Source organism: Megalops cyprinoides, chromosome 15 (assembly GCF_013368585.1).
Source record: "Megalops cyprinoides isolate fMegCyp1 chromosome 15, fMegCyp1.pri, whole genome shotgun sequence".
NCBI classification, from domain to species: domain Eukaryota; kingdom Metazoa; phylum Chordata; class Actinopteri; order Elopiformes; family Megalopidae; genus Megalops; species Megalops cyprinoides.
In genome coordinates, this window is record NC_050597.1 from 14,171,420 (window position 1) to 14,191,274 (window position 19,855).

The 19,855-nt window shown below is 41.0% G+C and overlaps 1 protein-coding gene across 1 annotated transcript in view; it reads right to left on the reverse strand.

Annotated features, from left to right (window-relative positions):
• Positions 1 to 4,336: 4,336 nt before the first annotated feature.
• dst (dystonin) overlaps positions 4,337 to 19,855 on the reverse strand; it is a 168,405-nt gene continuing 152,886 nt past the window's right edge. The window contains 17 exon segments of the mRNA XM_036546201.1: positions 4,337 to 5,420; positions 5,422 to 5,561; positions 6,063 to 6,186; positions 7,393 to 7,503; positions 8,524 to 8,714; positions 10,359 to 10,466; positions 11,192 to 11,309; positions 12,910 to 13,026; positions 14,772 to 14,789; positions 15,453 to 15,527; positions 15,661 to 15,815; positions 15,909 to 16,071; positions 16,373 to 16,536; positions 16,991 to 17,120; positions 17,566 to 17,754; positions 18,068 to 18,211; positions 19,715 to 19,843. Of these exon segments, the coding sequence (XP_036402094.1) occupies positions 5,304 to 5,420; positions 5,422 to 5,561; positions 6,063 to 6,186; positions 7,393 to 7,503; positions 8,524 to 8,714; positions 10,359 to 10,466; positions 11,192 to 11,309; positions 12,910 to 13,026; positions 14,772 to 14,789; positions 15,453 to 15,527; positions 15,661 to 15,815; positions 15,909 to 16,071; positions 16,373 to 16,536; positions 16,991 to 17,120; positions 17,566 to 17,754; positions 18,068 to 18,211; positions 19,715 to 19,843 (2,193 nt within the window). The 3' untranslated portion in view covers positions 4,337 to 5,303.

Consider the following 19,855-nt stretch of genomic DNA (forward strand, 5'->3'; position numbering starts at 1 on the left):
GCTAAATATCGGTCCCTCTCAACACGTTTTCAGTTCTTTGTACTATCCTCCCATTGTGCTTTGTTGCATATGGCGGGCATGCAAAAAAAAAAAAAAAAAACTTTAATTGATCCTCTATCCTTTATTTATATTTAATTAATTGATCCTTTATCCTGTACAATTCTTAGAGAGATTATAAGGCTAAACCAATCAAGTGAAATATTCACAGGCCACAGCAACGATCAAAACATAATCTTCAGACACTTAAATTACTTGCCAGTGGCCTGAGTAACCACTATGGAGTTGTACAGAATCTGGATTTCTTAAATTAATGACTGAATCTGAATTTCTTTGTCTTAGGTTGAGCAATTAAATGACTGGAATTCATAACGGAACGCTAATAGGCTATTTCACTCCACTCGTGCTTTCGCTTCGAAACACTGGCAACGTTTTGCATGTGCAGTAGAGGATACCGTGGCGAGCGGCACACCCACATAGCCAGGGATGTAAATCCGTCACCTTTCGGCGAAATTTTGGGCCATGGACTTGAATCATGTGGATTCGATCATTTATTTATTTACAGTGGGGGGTGGAGGGTCAAGTATGGGACATAGCCTTGATTCAGTCATCACAGTTCATAATTTTTGCACCAGGATACAATGCAGCGATTTGTAGCCTAAATAACATGTTTTATATGGTGATACCAGCCGCATTGCCAATCTTTGGCAACATAGCAAGGAAGTCACGCCATTGGTAGGCTACAGATGTAGCTTAGCCGGTTATAGCTGTTTATTTATGTAGCTACCTACCTTTATCATTACACATAACTACCTAGCTAGCTAGCTAGCCAACAATACTATGGCCTTTTCAAAATATCTTTTTTGTTGTTATCGGTAGGTATATTCAGTTGTGGGTGTGCAGAGAACCATTTAAAACATTTATCCCAAGCTTTGCCTGAAGTTAATAGGCTACATGCTATAAAAAGCTCCACGGCTGCATCAAGCTACTGGATATCGTGCATTATTTTAAAGTCTTTCATTTATTGTAATTAGGATCTGTATAACACAGTTAACACATTAAGGGGTACGTCACTAAATTTACAAATCCATTTTTGACTGATTTTGATGCTATTTTATCTTCAGTAATCCCCTTTACACTAAAACAAATTTGATACCGGTACTTTATTTTTATTAGCCTACAATCTTTCCACAGTCAGCAGTAGGCCTATGTGTGGCCTAGCTTTTATCTTAAATTTAATTAGACAACTGGTTAAACAATTATCTCCAAAATAGACAAATGGTTGGTGTAGCTAGTACGCTAAGTGAATAAAGCTATGCACATGGTGTTAGCTTACCAATGATCTTGCTAACTCAAACTACCTCGGTGGTTTAATTACAGCGTTGGCTAGCTTATTTGTGTATGTTTCTTACGTTGTAAAATGACATTTTTTTCTGGTTGGCTAGAGAGTAAACACACTTGCAAAGTAGCCTACTGTTGGTTTGCGGGCGCACTGCAGAGTAGGCTATAATTAACTGCACGGCTAGATAGAACTGTAGGCTTATTGTTTAGATTCAGATATTATTATGTTACATTAGCACAACAATCACAACAGTTATATACTATCAGTAATATTATGTAGTCTGATCGAGGGAAGGTAATTTAAAGAGTAGAGGCCCCTGTGCCGAGCACAGTAACATAACAGATGAAAGTGTTACAGAATCTTGTAGCATGCTAATGAGAGGTGAGAATCGTGATTAGTCATAAATTTTGGGTTCGCCGATCCGACTAGAAGTATAATGCCAGCGTCTGAAACAGTGCTTCCCTAGCCCGCCAACCAAGTCTGCCTGTTTTTTGGATATAACCACCCATTTTTATATATGATTAAAAGACAAAAGCTAGGCTACATTACCATTAACTGTGGTGATGTCGGTGTGTCACTGGCCATGGTGTCTTCAGCGGCACATATAAAAACTACGGGTTTCAGAGGGCAAGAGCGACAGACGAACTGAACCAGACTATTACCATTCCATCATTTTAGGCCAATCGTGTCGTTGCTTTCGAGTATCTGTGATCTACTGTTTTCCCTAAGTACACCATATGTCACTGTCATGTTTTGAATTTTTAATTTAGGAAAGTGAATGCAGTCGAGTTGAACGCAATCGTGAAGTTGAATGTAGCTTACATTTTAACTCATTTCAAATATTAAATCCGATAAAATTCAAGTTGTGATATTCAATACTGAAATTCAGTGTCAATCACTAATTTGCTCTAGGCCCACTTGAGACACTGAAATTCGAATTCAGCCATTATTCGTTTAAGCAACAAAATGCAAACCAGTTCAGTTCAGATTTAGTTGGATGACAGTTTTAGATCCATACACTAAAACCTAACAGGAAAAAGAGCCACTTAATTCTGTAGCCAGTGCGTCAACCAACTGGACTGTGTTGTGACGACTCAACAGCAACTGAGGAAAAGAACACTCAACACTGACCCAGATTCTTCCCCAGATGAAAGTCAGCAGTGCTAGAATATTGCCCATTTTTTACAATCATAACACTTTGATCTGTTAATGCTCACACATATTGGTAATAGCAGTGAAAATGCAAGCTAAATGACTAATTCACTAAATGACTTTATTGGTGTAATTGACTGCTTAACTGATGTATGCATTTTCCTAGCATTTTCTTGCTGCATATCCCCAACAGCCATGGATGCTTGAGCTACCGATTACTGACAATCATCGTACGCTATATTGGGTGATTTATCTTACAGCGGATGGAGATAATGGCTCGTGCGGTTTCAGAGTTAAAGGTGGAACGGGACATGATCGGAAACTTGGTTCTGAAACTATATGGCATGGCTGCAGAAAGAAGATTAATGGAGTATGATGATTGCATTTGATCCAGTTTTAACTAGGGGATCCTACAAAAATGTCACTTTTTCTCTCAGCATTTCAAGCGAACCACCCTGGTACATGGCTGTTAAGCCTCATACATGATGATTTCATGCTATTATCCATAAAAGGGCAAAGTTTGTGCTGCCACCTTTGGAATGTGTTCTTAACAGGCAGTGAGCTAAGTCAATCCATCATTTCCACGTTAGGAGTACCATAACACATACCCCACTTTCCAAACATAATACAGTAACCATGGCAATATCGAAGTAATAGCCAAAAGACTGTGCATGCCATTCTATGACTTCACCACTGCTATCTGATGAAAAACTGCAAATGTGGAAGTGACTACCTTTTACTCATGGAAAAGCGCAATATATAAGTGGTGCCAACATCAGTTTAAAATTTGAAATCAATAAGGTGCAACACTTCATGACACGACAAAATCAAAGAGATGCTGTGAAAACTACCATCAAGGCAGCTGCAAGGTATCAAATAAAAACATGCCACTAACTGCCAATGTGTTTCGTTCACGTTTCATGGTTAAAGTTAACCATGGTCTCCCTCCAAAGACTTCAGTGGTTCCTGCGACTTTGAAATTTATGAGGTGTTCCAAAATCTCACGTCAGCTATTTATACTCCTCACATACAATCCTCTAGATATCCAAATATTTAAACATTTTACGAGGGAAACTACATAGTTTTTAGGATGGCACCATCTTTAACACTTCATTACTTTTTCCTATGTTAGGCCTACAGCTGAATGCTTCTACATTCTACAATGATGTAGCCTGCTGCACATAATATGTTTATGGTAGACATGCAAAATGACCCTATGTTGTCATATGCACATTCATTTATGATCTTAGTACATCTGCATCATAATAGAATTTAGCTTTAATTTTTTGAGTCACTGCTCTTTCAGACATATTTATACCTTGTATGGACTGTACCATGTTGTTTAACGTTCACTAGCACATTGCATTAATTCTTGTGCATTTAAATTGCACCAGTCATATTAAAGCATGTTGTCCTGCATGCTATGTACTGTAATGTACCAATAACAGATGTTGGAAACCGACAAAGGGACAGGTCATTCTCATAACTTAAAAAACAGAGTCTAGTCAGAGAGGGCCAACAACTAAAAAAATTAGCAAAACATTTTAGAGCGATTTTACAGAACAAACATTTAGACGCCAGCTAAATACAGTCCCAATTGATTCAATAGGACCACTGGTGAAATATGGTAGAAGCTGTAGGAAAATATTTTCTCTTTTGTCTTGCAGCTGGAAAGAAAAAAAAGCAAAAGTTGACCAATCTCATCGTAAATGCCACAAAAAACCTCTTTGATCAAGCTCATAATAAATGACAGATGGACAGACAGACACGTCATGACGCCAGTTGGTTTTCAACCTATCACCTAACAATGACATTTTTATTGGTAAATTCTGCATTTTACCGTGTTGAATATTCCTATGAAAGACTTGAATTTCTTCAGTAGTAATGATTGTGTTTGAATGCCTATATAAGGCATTATTCTTCCAGTATTCTAACAAGAGTAACAGACACATTCATTAATGCATGGAATGAAAAGGAAGGTGGGGGACTTTAGTATACCATTGCAGCTTTCGGCAAGCAAGTTTATTACAAAAGGAGTTACAGTGTTCCTGTCCACTCTAGCAAAATGAACCATACATTGACATGAATGCACTTAAGAATGTCTACTAGTAGGAGCCGGAATGGCACCTGTCAAAGTTAAATGGCACACATTGCTGTAAGATAATCAAACGTAACACTAATTGCAGGTGCTGAGGTTAAATAGCTAAGGGCTCAAGGCCTTGTTCTTTAAGAATTATCTGCAGTATGAATTCCTTATTTGCACGTTTTAACATCAGGCTAAAAACTTGACCGTAGTGTTCAGCGTTTAGTGTACTGTATTGCCCTTTTAATGCATTTTGGCAGCACTTCATTGCACTTTAAATAGATATAAATAATTGTTGCTCCCACCCGAGAGTACAGTGATATGCTGCACTCCACGTGCAGGTTAGCTTTCAGAAAATTACAGTACATTCAGCAACCCTTCCAGAGCAAAAAATAAAAACATAGTGTTACTGTTACTTTAGTGCGTTAAACTGTTAGTTTATCTTACAACATACTTTTTCCATTGTTTTTTTTCTGTTTTGAAATTTCGCTAACCTTCTCAGGTATGGCATCAATAAAATAAAATAATTATCATAATAACAATCTGACAACATTATTCACATAAAATAAAATACAGGACAAATACACAAGGCCATCAGCATTCCAATCTCGCTCAATATTAAAACAATCTTTCTTTTTTCTACAGAATATTTTACATCTCCCAACTTCTTAGATAGTGAATGCACATGTAGTCTCCGTGTCTGTCTGGGCAGAACTCAAGGGCCCCAGACTATCTCTTAGAGGCCTTAGGGATTTTGCTAGCAGCGGGCGACCTCCTCTGGGGTGTGGGAATTTTGGAAGGCTTCCCGGAGTGTGGGCGGGATGCTGCCCGTGGCCTCCCCCCCCCCAGAGTCGGCCACAGTCTCGGACACATCTGAGCAGACCGACTGGATGTCGGAGATGTCGAAGTCCGAGGCATCGCTGCCCCTTCGACTGCTCCCTCGGCTCCCAGCTTTGCTTCCGGGCCGGCTGGGAGTCTTCCTAGAGTCTGGGGGACACAGGAGAGGTTGCGGTTGCTGGGTCCAATGCAAGCAGAATCAAAAAAGGTGGGGAACAGCTGACAGAAAGAGCAACTGTGTACAGGAGAGTTCCTACCATATGAGACACAGTGATGCTAAAAAGACATGCCTTACTATGTGTTTCTGGTCATATTGCCATTAGACATAGACTGAAGGTCAGCTAAAATTGCTATCAGTTTAAAATTAGCCACATTAAGACTAGACAGCAACACAGTAAAGAGGTGGATATGGTAAATATACAGCATATACTCTGATGTACAGTTTGTAACTTTGCTGCAGTGTAATCATCGCCTTTCTCCTCTAACCTCTTTCATCACTGTTGCAGTCCTTTCTGTTGACCCTTTGTATCACTTCCTGTGTTCCCTCTCTCACTCCCATCATCTAATTGTCTACTTTTTGTACCACTGATTTTCTTTGCATGAACGAACTGGAAATGAAATTAGGAAGAATGGAGTGACCTTTGTTCTCACCTAAGACCTGTGCCCTCGCTTTTGTCACAGCAGCCGATATGAGGGCGCCCTCCTCCCCAGACTGGAACCCCTTCCCTGACAAATATCCAGGGAGCCGGAGCTTGCTGCCCTGTATCGGCGTGCTCTGTAAAAACGGGAAATTAAGATTAGCACCGTATCGATGAGTGGGTGGAAAAAGAAGATGTGAGGATGAAGGTCAATGTGAGTGACACACTGCATTTTATGTTTGATCCAGCCACACACTGCTGCAGGCTATGTGTTGAGAAGCACACTGCCTGGGTCCCAGTCTCCACTGAGATCCTGTTCATACTGCACAAGGGGAATGGAGGAAATCTGGCAACAGTCTGGACTGCAGACAGATTTATGTTCATTTAGAATCAGGAAAGATGTGTTTGGAGATTCAGCGGGCTATCTGGAATGACCTTGCTGCCAAATGTGTGAGGTAAGCCTTTTGCATTTCAGCTTTTTACTGTCTGCTTTCCAAAGTGGTCCCAGATACATTAAAATCCATCTATTTGTGGATAGCAAGAGAATGCCCCAGTGAATGACAAGTGAGACTTCATGAACCCCAAAATGGGTGAGGGTATTGTTTATAATCAGTTGACATAAACCAACCACTGTTCTGCTAAGAAGAGCTTCTGGTGTCTTTGTTGGTTTATGTTAGTAATGGTAGCTCCACCCATTATGAAGCCCCACTCTCACTAGGATTCCCCTTGTTAGTCTTGATTATTCCCCTTCTTAGTCTTGATTATTCCCAACAGTGGAGAAGACCAGGGCTGTTATATAGAGATTAACATCAACAGTATCAAATGGTATTCCTTTCATTGTGAAAAATGATTTAAAAAGCAACATATTCAGGAGCAAATGCAAATGTACAGTTTGATGCTGGCAGAGAGGAGATAGTTTAAGATGAAGTACAGTCCAGGGACAGCAGGTTGGTTCTTAGTGGAGTTAAGAGCACAAAGAAGACAGATTTTACACTTCATTGCACAAGAAGCACTGTTCTGCCAGTTAGTGCTTCAAAGCCCATAATCCAACTGAAATCACCCAAGGAAAATTTACAAACATGAGGACAAATAGCTAGAAACACCTAGAATGTATTCATTTTTATATTTAACTATACATATTCATGAAGATTACTGAATACCTTATTGTACTGATGAATTCTGTTCTGTATTTCAAGGTACAATTTAACACTATATGACTAAAGCAATACACCTTGCTTGAAGTTGTTCTTCCTGACTGGATTGTGTTGGAGAATTTCAGTTGGAAGTGGGAAGGGTTAAAGCACATCTTTGAGGTTCTGCCAGTGCATGTTCATTCACTATACCTCTGTAGATGACCCTTGGCTTTCAAAGGAGTCTGATGATTTAAGAGGAGTGGTGGGTTTGCTGTTTGTCAGCCATGGTTTATCATAATTGCGGGTCAAATGTTGGGATGTCTGTGAGGAACAATGGCGAATAAAAACAAAAACACACACAGGGGTTTAAATGGGTAAAAATGAGGATGAAAAGGAGACTAAACACAAAAGGACGATAAAGAAATGCAATAAGAAACAATATGGGAGAATCTAATGAAAGGTGAGGAAGAGGATGAAATCAGTGATAATGACAGCGAATAATAATATTTTAAAAATGTGCGTTTGTATGATTTGGGGATTCTGAAACATTAAAAAAACCATGACCTGACCACCTGGCAATGGTTCCAAATATGTCTTACTGGCTCAAATGATATGAAAAAAAATTTCAACCTTTATTTTTAGACAAATGTCTGTCTTCCTGTGTTTCGAACCAGTGCTTTATTTTTAAATATGCAGATGTCAAGATAGGCTGAAAATACAGGTCAGTGAAACAATGAACCCTAGCTTTTACATTTAACACTTTGTTGTTATTATTACCATTATGGTTACTATCTTGCCCACTATCCTTGGACATTTTCACCTTCAATATTGACAACACTGCATGAATAAGCTTATTATATCTGTCACAACCCAGAGGTTTGAAGTAAAATCACCATAGACCATTTTTTCCATATACAAATAAGACAAGTTATGGTGATTTGTGTAACTTTGTGTGAAGTGGGGCTTACAAAGAAGTGCGCCCCCTAGTGACATGAGTTTATTCCATCACAAGGCCATTTCCCACATCCTTTCTCTTTTATTCCACCAAACAAGATCTGATATTTTGTGATGTCTCATTAAGCTACAGGAACAGATATCCCTAACCATTATAGTCCATGTCCTATAAAACTAGAAACAACCTTCCAACTCCAGCTGATCAAAGCTGGACTTCAGCCAACTCGTCATTAGTATAAAAAAATGAAACCTGTAAAGAAAGTAGTTGTTTTGTAAATTGCTCTTTTCTGAGGATGGCATTACAATTAAGTTGTGCTTTCTCTCCATAAGCAAATTCACTCTTAGTGAATCTAAGAATCATGTCATATGATGTAGTAAATCTCTCACCTTGGGGGTACTGGTTGCAGCCGGAATTGGCTGGCCAGGACAGCTTTGGCTAGAGTTCGACCTGTTTGGAGACGCTGCTCGAGAGGAAGGTCGTGACTTCCGACCCCTGTAACGGAAACTGGCCATCACCTGGGTGGTGCCCTCGGGGAGGATGAATTTTTCTCGTAGCTCCATGTTCGTCCGGCCTTTCGCTGAAGGGGAGCGGAAGATTTGGTCATTGTGACAAGCAGCATTTGTAATGGGTGCATACAGTACATGCTAAGGGCAGGAAAAGCTACAGGGAAGATGTCATTTCAAATTTCATTTTGAAGGAATGACTACTGCTGACTTTTTAAGAAAGCCAGCCTTTTGAAATGAACCCAGCAAATTTTACAGAAGTCGTAACTGGGGACACCAAGCGTACAATAAGATGTGAATGAGGGACATGCATGTTCACATCACGATGGCACAATGATGACTCCTAACTGACCCAACACAGGCAGAACTGTAAATGCCCTGAAATGGCTGTTCTACAAACCCAGTCCATCTCTTCTGCAGAATACATTCCAGGTGGATTTTAGACCGCTACATACTGCTGTTAATCCCACAAAAAAAATCTGTTTCCATGCAATTAGCAAATCACAACATCATCCTCTGTCAACCGCCACCCCCCCCCCCCTCCCAAAAAAAAAAAAAATGTAATCTTTATTTTGAGGAGTACTGATACCAAAAAGCACAAATTAAAAAAGTGGTTGCAAATCTGTTTTCAAGTCATTCATTACAAAGATTGTGTATAGAAATAGCAGATGACTTCTAAACACCTTCTAGTGCACAATAAAGCCACCATAAAGGAGACTGAATTCACTCTGTTCACAAGTTAAAAAAACAAAAGAAGTTTAAAACTCCTGAAAGTTATGTAGAATGACCATCATATAGCTAGTAATAAGATATTTATGGTAAACATATACATAGCCAGTGCACAAAGTACCTAACAGGTGCACTAACTTTGATGTGTATGTATCCCTTGTTGAAACTTTTGTGAAATTGTTGTAGTTTTTGTTCATTTGTCTTTGATATTCTTTCATACTATTTGCCTAACTCTGAGCACAGGTGCCCAAATTACATAATGCTGTTCCAGAAAGCGTCAGGGCTTCACAGTCAATCATTACTTTTACATTCCTTTAAAAAAATCTTTTCAAATTTGCTTCTTATTCTTCATAATTTCATTTATTGCTGATATTTTTACTGTATGACCTGTTTTTCTCATAAATTCCACAGCTCACTGCGCTTGTTTTTTGATTCATGTGTTTCTTTTTCATTCTTCACCTTTTATTTCCTACTCTGGAAAGCACTTTGCATGTATCAGAGGCACTGTATAAATAAAGGTTATTTTTGTTGAGAAATGGCAGTCTGTCTTAAGTAAATTTCATGAACACTCTGCATCCCAAATTGATGTCCTCTTATTCAAACATCCCACGCTGGCAAGACGACACGACCACTAAACTGGGATTATCTTTAGGATTACTTTTAGGACTTTTGCTTACCACTGAATAAATGACAGCTCCTACCAAGCAAGCACTCAACAAAGTCTGCGGCAAGCAAATTACACAACACTGCACAGGATGTGGTGTGAAAACTGCATGCTGGTACAGTGGGTTTAGATCTAGGGCTGGACAAGGATTCCACAGCAGGTGAAATGATGCAAATAAATGCCATGCAAGGAAGTTTATTTAGAACACAAAAAGCTGAAAGGTGTGTTTGGGAAGGAGAGAGACTTATTAACAGGAAATGCAGTTCACAATGAACACACACACACGCACACACACACACACAAGCACACGCAGATGCACACATACCACCAGGATGGAGCAGGGAGAGAAAGTGTGAGAGTTGCCAACCTATAGGAGACTGAGTAATTGAAGAGTTTGATTCCGAGCGTAACATTTTACTCCCGTGGTGGTGAACTAGGAAAGATGATATACAGGAGAGGATTGTTCTCATCACAAAGAAAGTAGCAGGAATGGGCAGCAAGAAAACAGAATCACAGAAAAGAGATAAACTTAACAGACACAAAACAGCAAGCTTCCACATCCAGCTAACCAGGAGACAAGAGAATCAGTCACCGCTTTACCAGAAACTTACAGGCCATCTCACACACACACACACACACACACACACACACACACATTCACATTCAGAATGAGCAGAGAACTGAAAATACATTGAAATAGCATAGATTATGTCTTACACCACAGTAGGTCTACAACATATAAGCCTCTTAGCCAAGGTAAACATGCTTTATGACATGTGTTACCACATAAAGTTAGGTCAAATCAAATGTTTAAATTTCAGATCATATTGTGCCAAGAAAGTGCTGTGGCATAAGAGTTAAGGACCGGGGTGTTTAACTAGAAAGATACACTGTGGCACAACAGTTGGGCCCTTGAGCAAGATGTTAGACCTGATTCACTTCACTAAATATCCAGCTGTATAAACTGATAATATATAAACTAGGACATCTGCGAAAACAAATAAAATACAACACTATTGCAAAAGCGGTTAGCAACATCCATGTAATTAAGCTGCCTAACTCACTGATAACCATTTGATCTGCCAGGGATCTGTCTTCCCCATGTTTGCTTTTTGTACAGCACTGCAGTGAGCAGTCAGATTTAGCTCTGTAGGTTACCTCTGCATGGGTCGTTCTTCACCAGGAACTCATCCAAAGCCATCCAGCCCCCTCCAACCCGGACCATTACGGTGCTACGCAGGATCCGGACCAGGCGAAGCTGCTGTGAGTCTCCAAACTGAGGAGGAGGAGGAGGAGGAGGAGGAGGAGGAATAGGGAGACCAGTAAGTCTTTCTGTGGGCTGCCATCTTGGAAATGGCAAAGTTAATGGTGCTGCGCAAAGTGCTGAGCTGTGCAACTCAAGAAACGCAACGGCCACAACAGCAGCTTTAACCTTTCAGAGCACTGAAAGGACTAGTCAAAGCGGTGCCCATTTATTGGAACCCATATTCAAGTCTAAAGATTAAAAGCTAATTTTAATTATAAACATTTGATCTACGAGGTGGATTCCCCGCATTTTACTCAAATAGACTAAAGTGTATTTGAAGAATAGCAGGCTTCACTCTGTGGTCTGGATTCTTTCTCTTGTTGCTCAACTCATGCACTTGAATGGCAAGACAGAAATCAATGTGTCATTCAGAGTCATTCCCAAAGACAGATGGAGGGTCAATCCAACTGGTTCAACTTTCTTAGAATATAAACTTACATAATGTTATATCAGCTGTAATTTCAGTGTAAACTGTGTTCTGTATTGACAAAAGCGTGCATTGATATTGTCTGTAAACATAGGCTAAAGTATTTGAAGTTGTTTTTTTTCCCACATAATGACAATGTACTATTCTTTCAATCTTTAATGTGTTTATTTGAACCAAAGTGGTACTACTGAAGTAAAGCAAAGCAGCTACATCCTGTCTTTCTGCCTCAGGAGGGTTGATTGGCTCAATGTACTTTGACCACAATGTACTTTGTCCTTAACCAATTAGCAATTAGCAATTTTCTTACTCAACAGACATAGAGGTTCAGTGGAATTAATGAAATATTTTCAGTAACACCTAAGTTACATTAAATTTGATACTCAAAATAACTCAAAGTTACGAACAAAGCACATTTTAGTTCAGGTGAATCTTTTTGCCACTGTTATACCTATAGATTTTTGAGTGTAGTGGGTTTACACCACTAGGGTGTGCTGCTGTACCATTTTACTCTTTCTTGTCTGACTAACTGTTTTGATTTATTACAAATATACATACATGTATAAAATATGTCCATATTTTTACTGCAAGCAGCCCACACTAGAGGCATGTCTTGGCATAAGACAAAAACAAAGTCTTTTACTTTGTGAGGTGAACTAAAAAGAAGTCAGCCAGTTGGATGTGGCCATGGGGAGACTGATATCATCCACAGCACAACAGTTATGGCCTCATGCTTTCTGTATATAAATATAAAAACAAATCTCCTGCAAATCAACAATGTAAACGGTGGCACTCTATCACTACCAATCACCATATTCATAACGGATGCGTTGAGGAAAATGCAGAACCGATGCAGCTGAACTCCAATGGGACACAAAGAAACAAAATGGGGGATGGCTCTTTTTGTTGCACTAACCAACCACAGTGTAACACCCATGACAACCACACTTTGATTGATGACCCCACTGTAGACACCTGTTATTAAACAGTTTCTATTTTTTGGGGGGATTACCCCCACTGTTGTGTACATGATTCCAGTAATGATTTAATGTCACTGGTGAATTTGGTGAGCAGAGAAAAGAGATGATTTTTGGAGAATGATCTGGAGGAGGAGTCACAACAAAACGCTTAAGAGTAACCATTTACCAGAATACAGCTTTCCAAAACTGCAACGTGTAGCTGGGAGTTTAGATTCTGACTGTCCCTGTTTGCTATTGTCTCATCGGCGATTAAGGGGTCATGTAAGCAGTGTACCAGACCAAACTGTTAAAAGAATTGTTTCAGGAGATATATGTAGTACTGAACCGAAAACAGAGTGGCTTACATGACAGAAAAGCATGGATAATAGTCAAAACAAAACAAATCACAGTTCAAAATCTTTCTTGGTGGGGGGAGGAGGGGCATGGTTTACCCAATAATCCCTAAAGATCCATCAAATCTGCTCCTATTAACATTTTAAATTGACATTTCATAAACTTCAGAAAGCACGTGGCCAAGTGATTTTATGACCATACAGTTTATGAGAGCTGAACTGCAACATGCATAAGCTTCAATCCAGTCTTGTCTCGACACTGATTTGACTAAAACCATGTCAAAAACCCAGGAAAGGCCAAGCAGGAGACAAGAAACAAAAGAAAAAAGATTTGCACAGCTTTGAAAGCAAAACACCATTAGTAACATTTGTTTTAACTTAAGACATATGACCAGCATAGCTGTGTGGAGTTAAACCAATTGGAGGCATAGACATGAGCATCAAGGAGCTGGCGCACAGGTTAGTGGTAAATTCCAAAGCTGCCCAACAGTTATGCTGGAGAGGGGAAAAAGCATGTTTGGAATGACTGAAAAAATCACATTATTCATCATGACTGAGCTGGTGACTCACAAGCAGATATACAACAAATAACAGCTGCATAAAGAATACATCAGTGGCATACACAAATCAAATATTTTGCACTTTCTTGCAGAACATATTTTTTTTGCTACAAATAAAATGCAAATTGCAGCCAGTGAACAGGGAAACTATTAAGTAACTAGCATTCATTTTCTCAACCTGTCAAGTGTCCTCTATCAAAGCTGCATAGCACCTTCATAGGCACTACATAAACATTCACAAACATTTATGACCACCAGTACAGACTGCTAGAGTGCATGCTAAGTCACCACCCTTGCTTGTCAAAAGCTGCATCATCATGACACAGGACACCCTATGGTAGCCTATGTTGATAGCATTTATTTATGCATGCTTATGTAGTGCTAATGAAAGCATTAGGTAGTTATTATATAGGACAGTTTAAAAGGATAAACCAAAATGCTTAAAATCAGAGGCAGTGCAAAGTAATGACATGTGTATCTTTTGAATTTTTAACCATCGGGATTGGCTGCTTTCAGTGTCCACAATCAGAGGAATGCTTTCTGCGGACCTCATAAAATTTGCTCAAAACTGGAGCTTGTTTATTGCTGCAGTGCAATGTACACCTTTGTTACTGACTGCTTCAGTATGAAGGAGCCCCACCACGCACCACCTCCCCTTCTAATAATAATTCTTATAAAGCCTGAATAAGTGACTGGTGCGTTGAGGCAAAGGTCTCGGTTGTCAAGGTGTATCCATGATACCACTGCTGTATGTTCCAATCCCACGGCCAAATAGGAGAGGTTACACGGCCACTCCACAGGAGAGCTTGACTTGCAGAGGGCTCTCTCTGCTTGCCACTGGCTGTGTTCCCACGCCTGGCTAGTCCAAATCCCACAACACGAGCCGTTATGATTGCAGGCCCAAGCTCTTGGACAAACAGCAGGAAGAAATAAACAAGCTCCTCGAGTGAGCTGTGGCTTTCAGACCACACAAAAAGCATTCCATTGGCCTATCCGCTTCTGAGTCCAAATCTGATTTGAAAATCAGAATCTGAAAAGCTGAGCAGTTAACAGAACAAGAAATAAAAACAAAAAACAGGTGACACGATTGAGCACAGCACTGGACCACAGACAAAGGAAATAGTGTTCATATATACCTGGTTTCCGAGGTAGAACTAATGATGGGAAGGACATAAAGAGGTGCGTTAGTCTTCCATACAGTAGCCATCAAAACACACTTACCTGGTCCCACATGCATGGTGACACAGTAAGGATTAAATCACATTCAACATCAACATTACTGCACCGTAGCTGACACTGAATTTTCTCGTAAAGTTAATATGACATGTATTTACGTGTATTTAACTTGTAAATTACAGCACATCCCTTGACCAAAAGCACAATCTCTAAAACTGCATTGAAGTTGTGTGAGGTCATTGTTTTTGGCAAAGCCTGACAGGCACAGAGAGGTCCTGCTCAGGAGATATTTAGCAGAGCGCAATGGGGAAAACAGCCAATTTTCCACTGTTAGGGTTGCCATCCCACTTTCTTAAAGCATCAGCAGGACCAAATATGAGTCACCTCCCTGTGCCTTTCTGTTGCCTGCATTTTTAATAAGTTCAATCACCCACTTTCCTGATGCAAGCAGCGTGACTGTATTCACCTACAAACAGCAGGCCTCTTAGAGATCATCTGCATCTGTTCATCCTCCTAGCAAATGATCTCAAACACAACTTCAGTATTTTTTAAGCATGCAGATGTAAGTGTTGTATTACAGACACCATGTGAGGATATTGTTTGTTGGCTGGGTGAACTCTGCATGGTGTTGGTTATCTTACCCGATATTTGTTGGCGCCAATTTGCTCCACTTGGAATCGTTTGGGACATTTACATTTGGCAACTTGGCGAGTCACCTATGGGGAGAGATACAGAAATGAGACACACACCTTCAAAGAAGACAAATCCAAGCACACTGCAGGGTAACCTGGGAAGTCTTCATTAACAAACTCTTACGGCAGCAGGTACAATGACATGACAGTCAGATACCTCATCTTCGATTTTGTCCGCATCGGTGAGAGGCTTGTAGGCGTCCTTGTTGGGATGGAGGGCAGCAACGAACTCATAGTAATCGATGTAGCCGTCTCCATCACGATCAAAGATGTCTGCCACTGCGCTCATTTCCAGGCGGCTGGTGGGGAACTCTAGCGGGTGGCACAGAGCAGAGAACACAGTGAGTTTTTAGTGTCATCAGGGAACAGCAGCTTTTCAGCTCCCTGCGGGTGCTGAAGACTCACTTGAGGACAGGATCCCGTCGATGAACTCCTGCCTGGTGACTTTGCCGTCCTGGTCCTTGTCGATGCGGCGGAAGAAGTCCATGACACGAGACTTCTTGTGGTTCATCCAGCGCATGTAGCGCTTCCTCCACACGTCAAAGTCAAAGTTGGCAAATTCCTTCAACTATAGGTGAAAATAAGCATGTTAACATGACAGCATGCCCAGATCAAGCATTCACAGAGTGCAGAAATGTACATCAACATTAGCATCACAATACAGCTATCAAAACATTGGTATTTATTGATTTATTAGTTTAATTGTATACACTAGCAGAATTAGTTGTTATTGGTTGCTATCTTTAAAGCAAATCTGCACTGCAATGAAGCATGGCTAAAACATCTACCAATGACAGGTGGAATGGATGGATAAGAACAGCGGTTGTGACCGGCATTTACTCCTGTGGCTGTTAGCTAATCCCTTGTACCTCTTCCAGCCGGTCCAGTGCGTCATTGAGTTTCCTCCTGCGGTCCAGGGCCAGAAGCCACACCTGCTGCCACTTGCTGACCAGCAAATTGACTCGCGGGTTCTTGGTTTCAATCTGAGGCTGGGCAGCTGCGGGGTACATCCCTTGCATGGGAGAACGCTTCCCTGGAGTTTCAAAGCAAAGCAAAATCACCCTGGGTAATTACACTCTATCGCTAAGACCTCTGCCCCTGCCTCCATTTGTCTTTGGCTAAAATTCAATCAGACCATATGCCATAGGAAAAACAGCATGCAGTGGTGGTGGAGTGGTGTGGTTACGAATCCAGACATGTACCTGCAGACTTAGAGAGGTTCGATTCTCAGCAAGGACAGTACCATTTATACTTGATCAAGGTACCTGAACAAGTCAATAGCTAGCTGTTTAAATGCACAATACATAAAAATCAAGCTCTGTAATCAAACCTGGAGATGACTATCTGTAAATACATAATGTAGCTAATTTGATGTACAGGGGAAGCCTTAACAGCTGAGTCCAAGATAAGTTTGGCGTGAATGAGGAAGTTGAGTCATCTCACTTGTCCCCATGCCACACACTGAGGCCACTGAGAAGGACACCTACTTCCTGCCCTTCCTTTCTCCAGGACTGGGATATGGGACTGAATGGGCGGCTCCGCTGTTGCCTTCCTCTTGTGTGTCTTGGTGATTTTGTCCACATCAGGTTGCTTCCTAGTCATTTCCTCCATGAATGTCTATGTAGTAAATTGACAAAAAATGACATTTTAAGCCAATGTCTTCCTGCTTTGGACTCCAACTGAACACAGTAGGAGACAGGTGTGGTGGTATAGTAGCAGCAATAAGGAAACACATGAAAACATGGATGTATTTGTAGAGCTCCTGCCACTAAAAGGTCCTACGAACACTAAACCAGTGCTGACTTGGTACGCTTCATTTTGAGAACTGGATTCACATATCTGGGACTGGAGAGGGCTTTCATGAGCGCAAAGGGATTTGTGAGAGCACACTAAGGAGAAATGAGAGGAACTGTATCAGGCATGACACCAAATTGTACAAGGCTCTCATCTGTTACTCTCAACAGCACCTCTCTCCCAGGTACTTCCTCCCATTGCATGTCCTTACAACTCCTGCCCAATGTTGCAGTTGTAGCCAAAATGTCACGGCTAACAGCCCCAGTACCTGGTGTTCAGCAATGAGGGCCTTGACCTCCTCTATCTCTTGAGGCAAGGCCTCTTTGTCCTTCTCATTGAGGGTGGCCTCAGCCCACTGCAGCCAGCCCAGAAGGTTCTCCAGCAGCTCCAGGGTGGCCAGCAGCTCACTTAGGGCTCCGCCCAGTCTCTGCAGATGCTGCCTTGCCCAGGCCTGGACCTGACATATCATGCCACATACAGAGGTCAAAGGTCAAGAGGTACAGAGTGTCATCTATTTTTTTTTTGTTTGTTAGTTTTTAGAAATCTTGGAATCAAACCTTTTTCATGTGTACACACCAGCCATAAAGCTTAGTATGGATTTAAAATGAGAGTTTTTTAGCACCAGAAATCCTATTACAAGTTTTTAAAAAAAATCACTGTTATTATATAGAGATTTTCAGGGTGATTGAATGCATTGCCCAGATGACTACGTGGAATGTCACAGTCACTCTGTGTGATGCAGACCAGACTGGCACATGTTGTGTACTGACCTCCTCAAATCGTGCTTTAATGATGGTGTTCCAGTGTTTGATGGTGGTGATGGAGTCTGGGTGGCAGATGGTCAAGATTGCCTCGCCCATGCTGGTAGCTTTGGTCAGAGCGGCTCGCTTCTCCTCCAGCTTCTTCATGAACTCCTGCAGCAGAGCAAAGAAACAGTTATCATTAGTGACAGCCGACATTCACCGTCCAGTTGAGAGAATCAGTTCCTCGGCAACGTGCCTTCTCTCTGGCGAGGCGATTCATAATTATGTGAAAATAAATGACGTATAATGACTAATTTATGAAGGTCCAGCAAACTATTTTTGATTCAAACATGAGATCATGCTCACAGGAAATCTAATATTCTGGTGAGAGCCCAACTTTGGCAGGCAATAGAAAAAGCAGCCTGAAAGAAGCCATGTATGGCATTTTCAACAATTTTTTCACTGGCAAAGTGACTGACATGCAAAGAAATTTGAAACATACTTGAAATGTGCACACTACATTATTACTGTATCTAAGAACAAAAGAATGAAGGTCTGAAGGTAAAACAAAGGGTATGATTGTGCCAAAATGTGCTTCCAGCCACCATATGTTTAAAAGAACTAATTTGTTCAGAATATGTCTGTGCATGCAACAGTCACACACACTCAGCACTATTCTTTGTGCTGCGTATAAACCACTGGTTGCGTTTAAGCACCTGTCTCTGTTTTTGTCTCTATCTCTCATTACACTTTGACAGAGTGCACAGTGTTCTGGAGTAAAGTGGTTATTCTACTGTTACACTCTCTTGTGTCTCCCTGGTAGCACAGTGGCCCGGCACTGACCTGTGAATGAAGGAAGACTGATCCCTCTACTGTTCCTTTCCTCCCTGCCCTACATGCTGTACTCTGTTTTGAGGCTTTAATGTGCTATCATGCTCTCAATGGGCACTAAGTACCTGAGATCTGATTTAGTTACATTCTGCTCCAACTAAGCAAAAGGACCCACAAATGCGGGATGCATTTATATAATGCAGTGCAATTTGTTCATGACACAACACACTCAGCTTCTGGGGGACTAGTATTCATTACACTACACTACATTATTGTCATTTAGCAGACCCTCTTATCCAGAGTGACTACATAGGTTACAATTTTTACATGAAATCCATTTATACAGCTGGATATTTACTGAGGCAATTCTGAGTTAAGTACCTTGCCCAAGGGCACAGCAGCAGTGACCCAGTGGGGAATTGAACCAGCACTCTTGCGATTACAAGCCCTGCTCCTTACCACTGCACTACACTGCCAGGTATTCATAGCCTGTGAGTAGCTTATTATTAGCTCCATAAAATTGAAATATGAGCAATTAACCTAAATTGGGTATTGGATTTAAAACAAACTGACAAATGGTGAAATAACTGAACCCAATTTTGACAGGTTCTTTTTGGTCAGTACTTACATTGATCATGGCTTGCAGTCACTCAGCAGTACATACACTGTGCTTATCACTCCGAGCTGCACATTTCATTACATGAAATGACTAAAGTAAAATAAACTAAACAGTGCCATTTACTGTGTGCTCAGCTGCTGTACTTAAGCCACCCAGTGAATTGCTCTTCCAGCAGTGTGTAACACTGGTGCTGTGACTGCACTTTGAGGGAAAACTGCACAGACCTTGTGCTGCTCAATGAGAGCCCGAAGAGCCTCTTCGTCATCAGGCAGGGCACCGTGGAAACGCAGGCTCTGCTCCGCCTCGGCCAGCCACTCCAGCAAGATGTGGACGGTGGAGTGGAACTCCTCTGCCTGGAAGAAGGG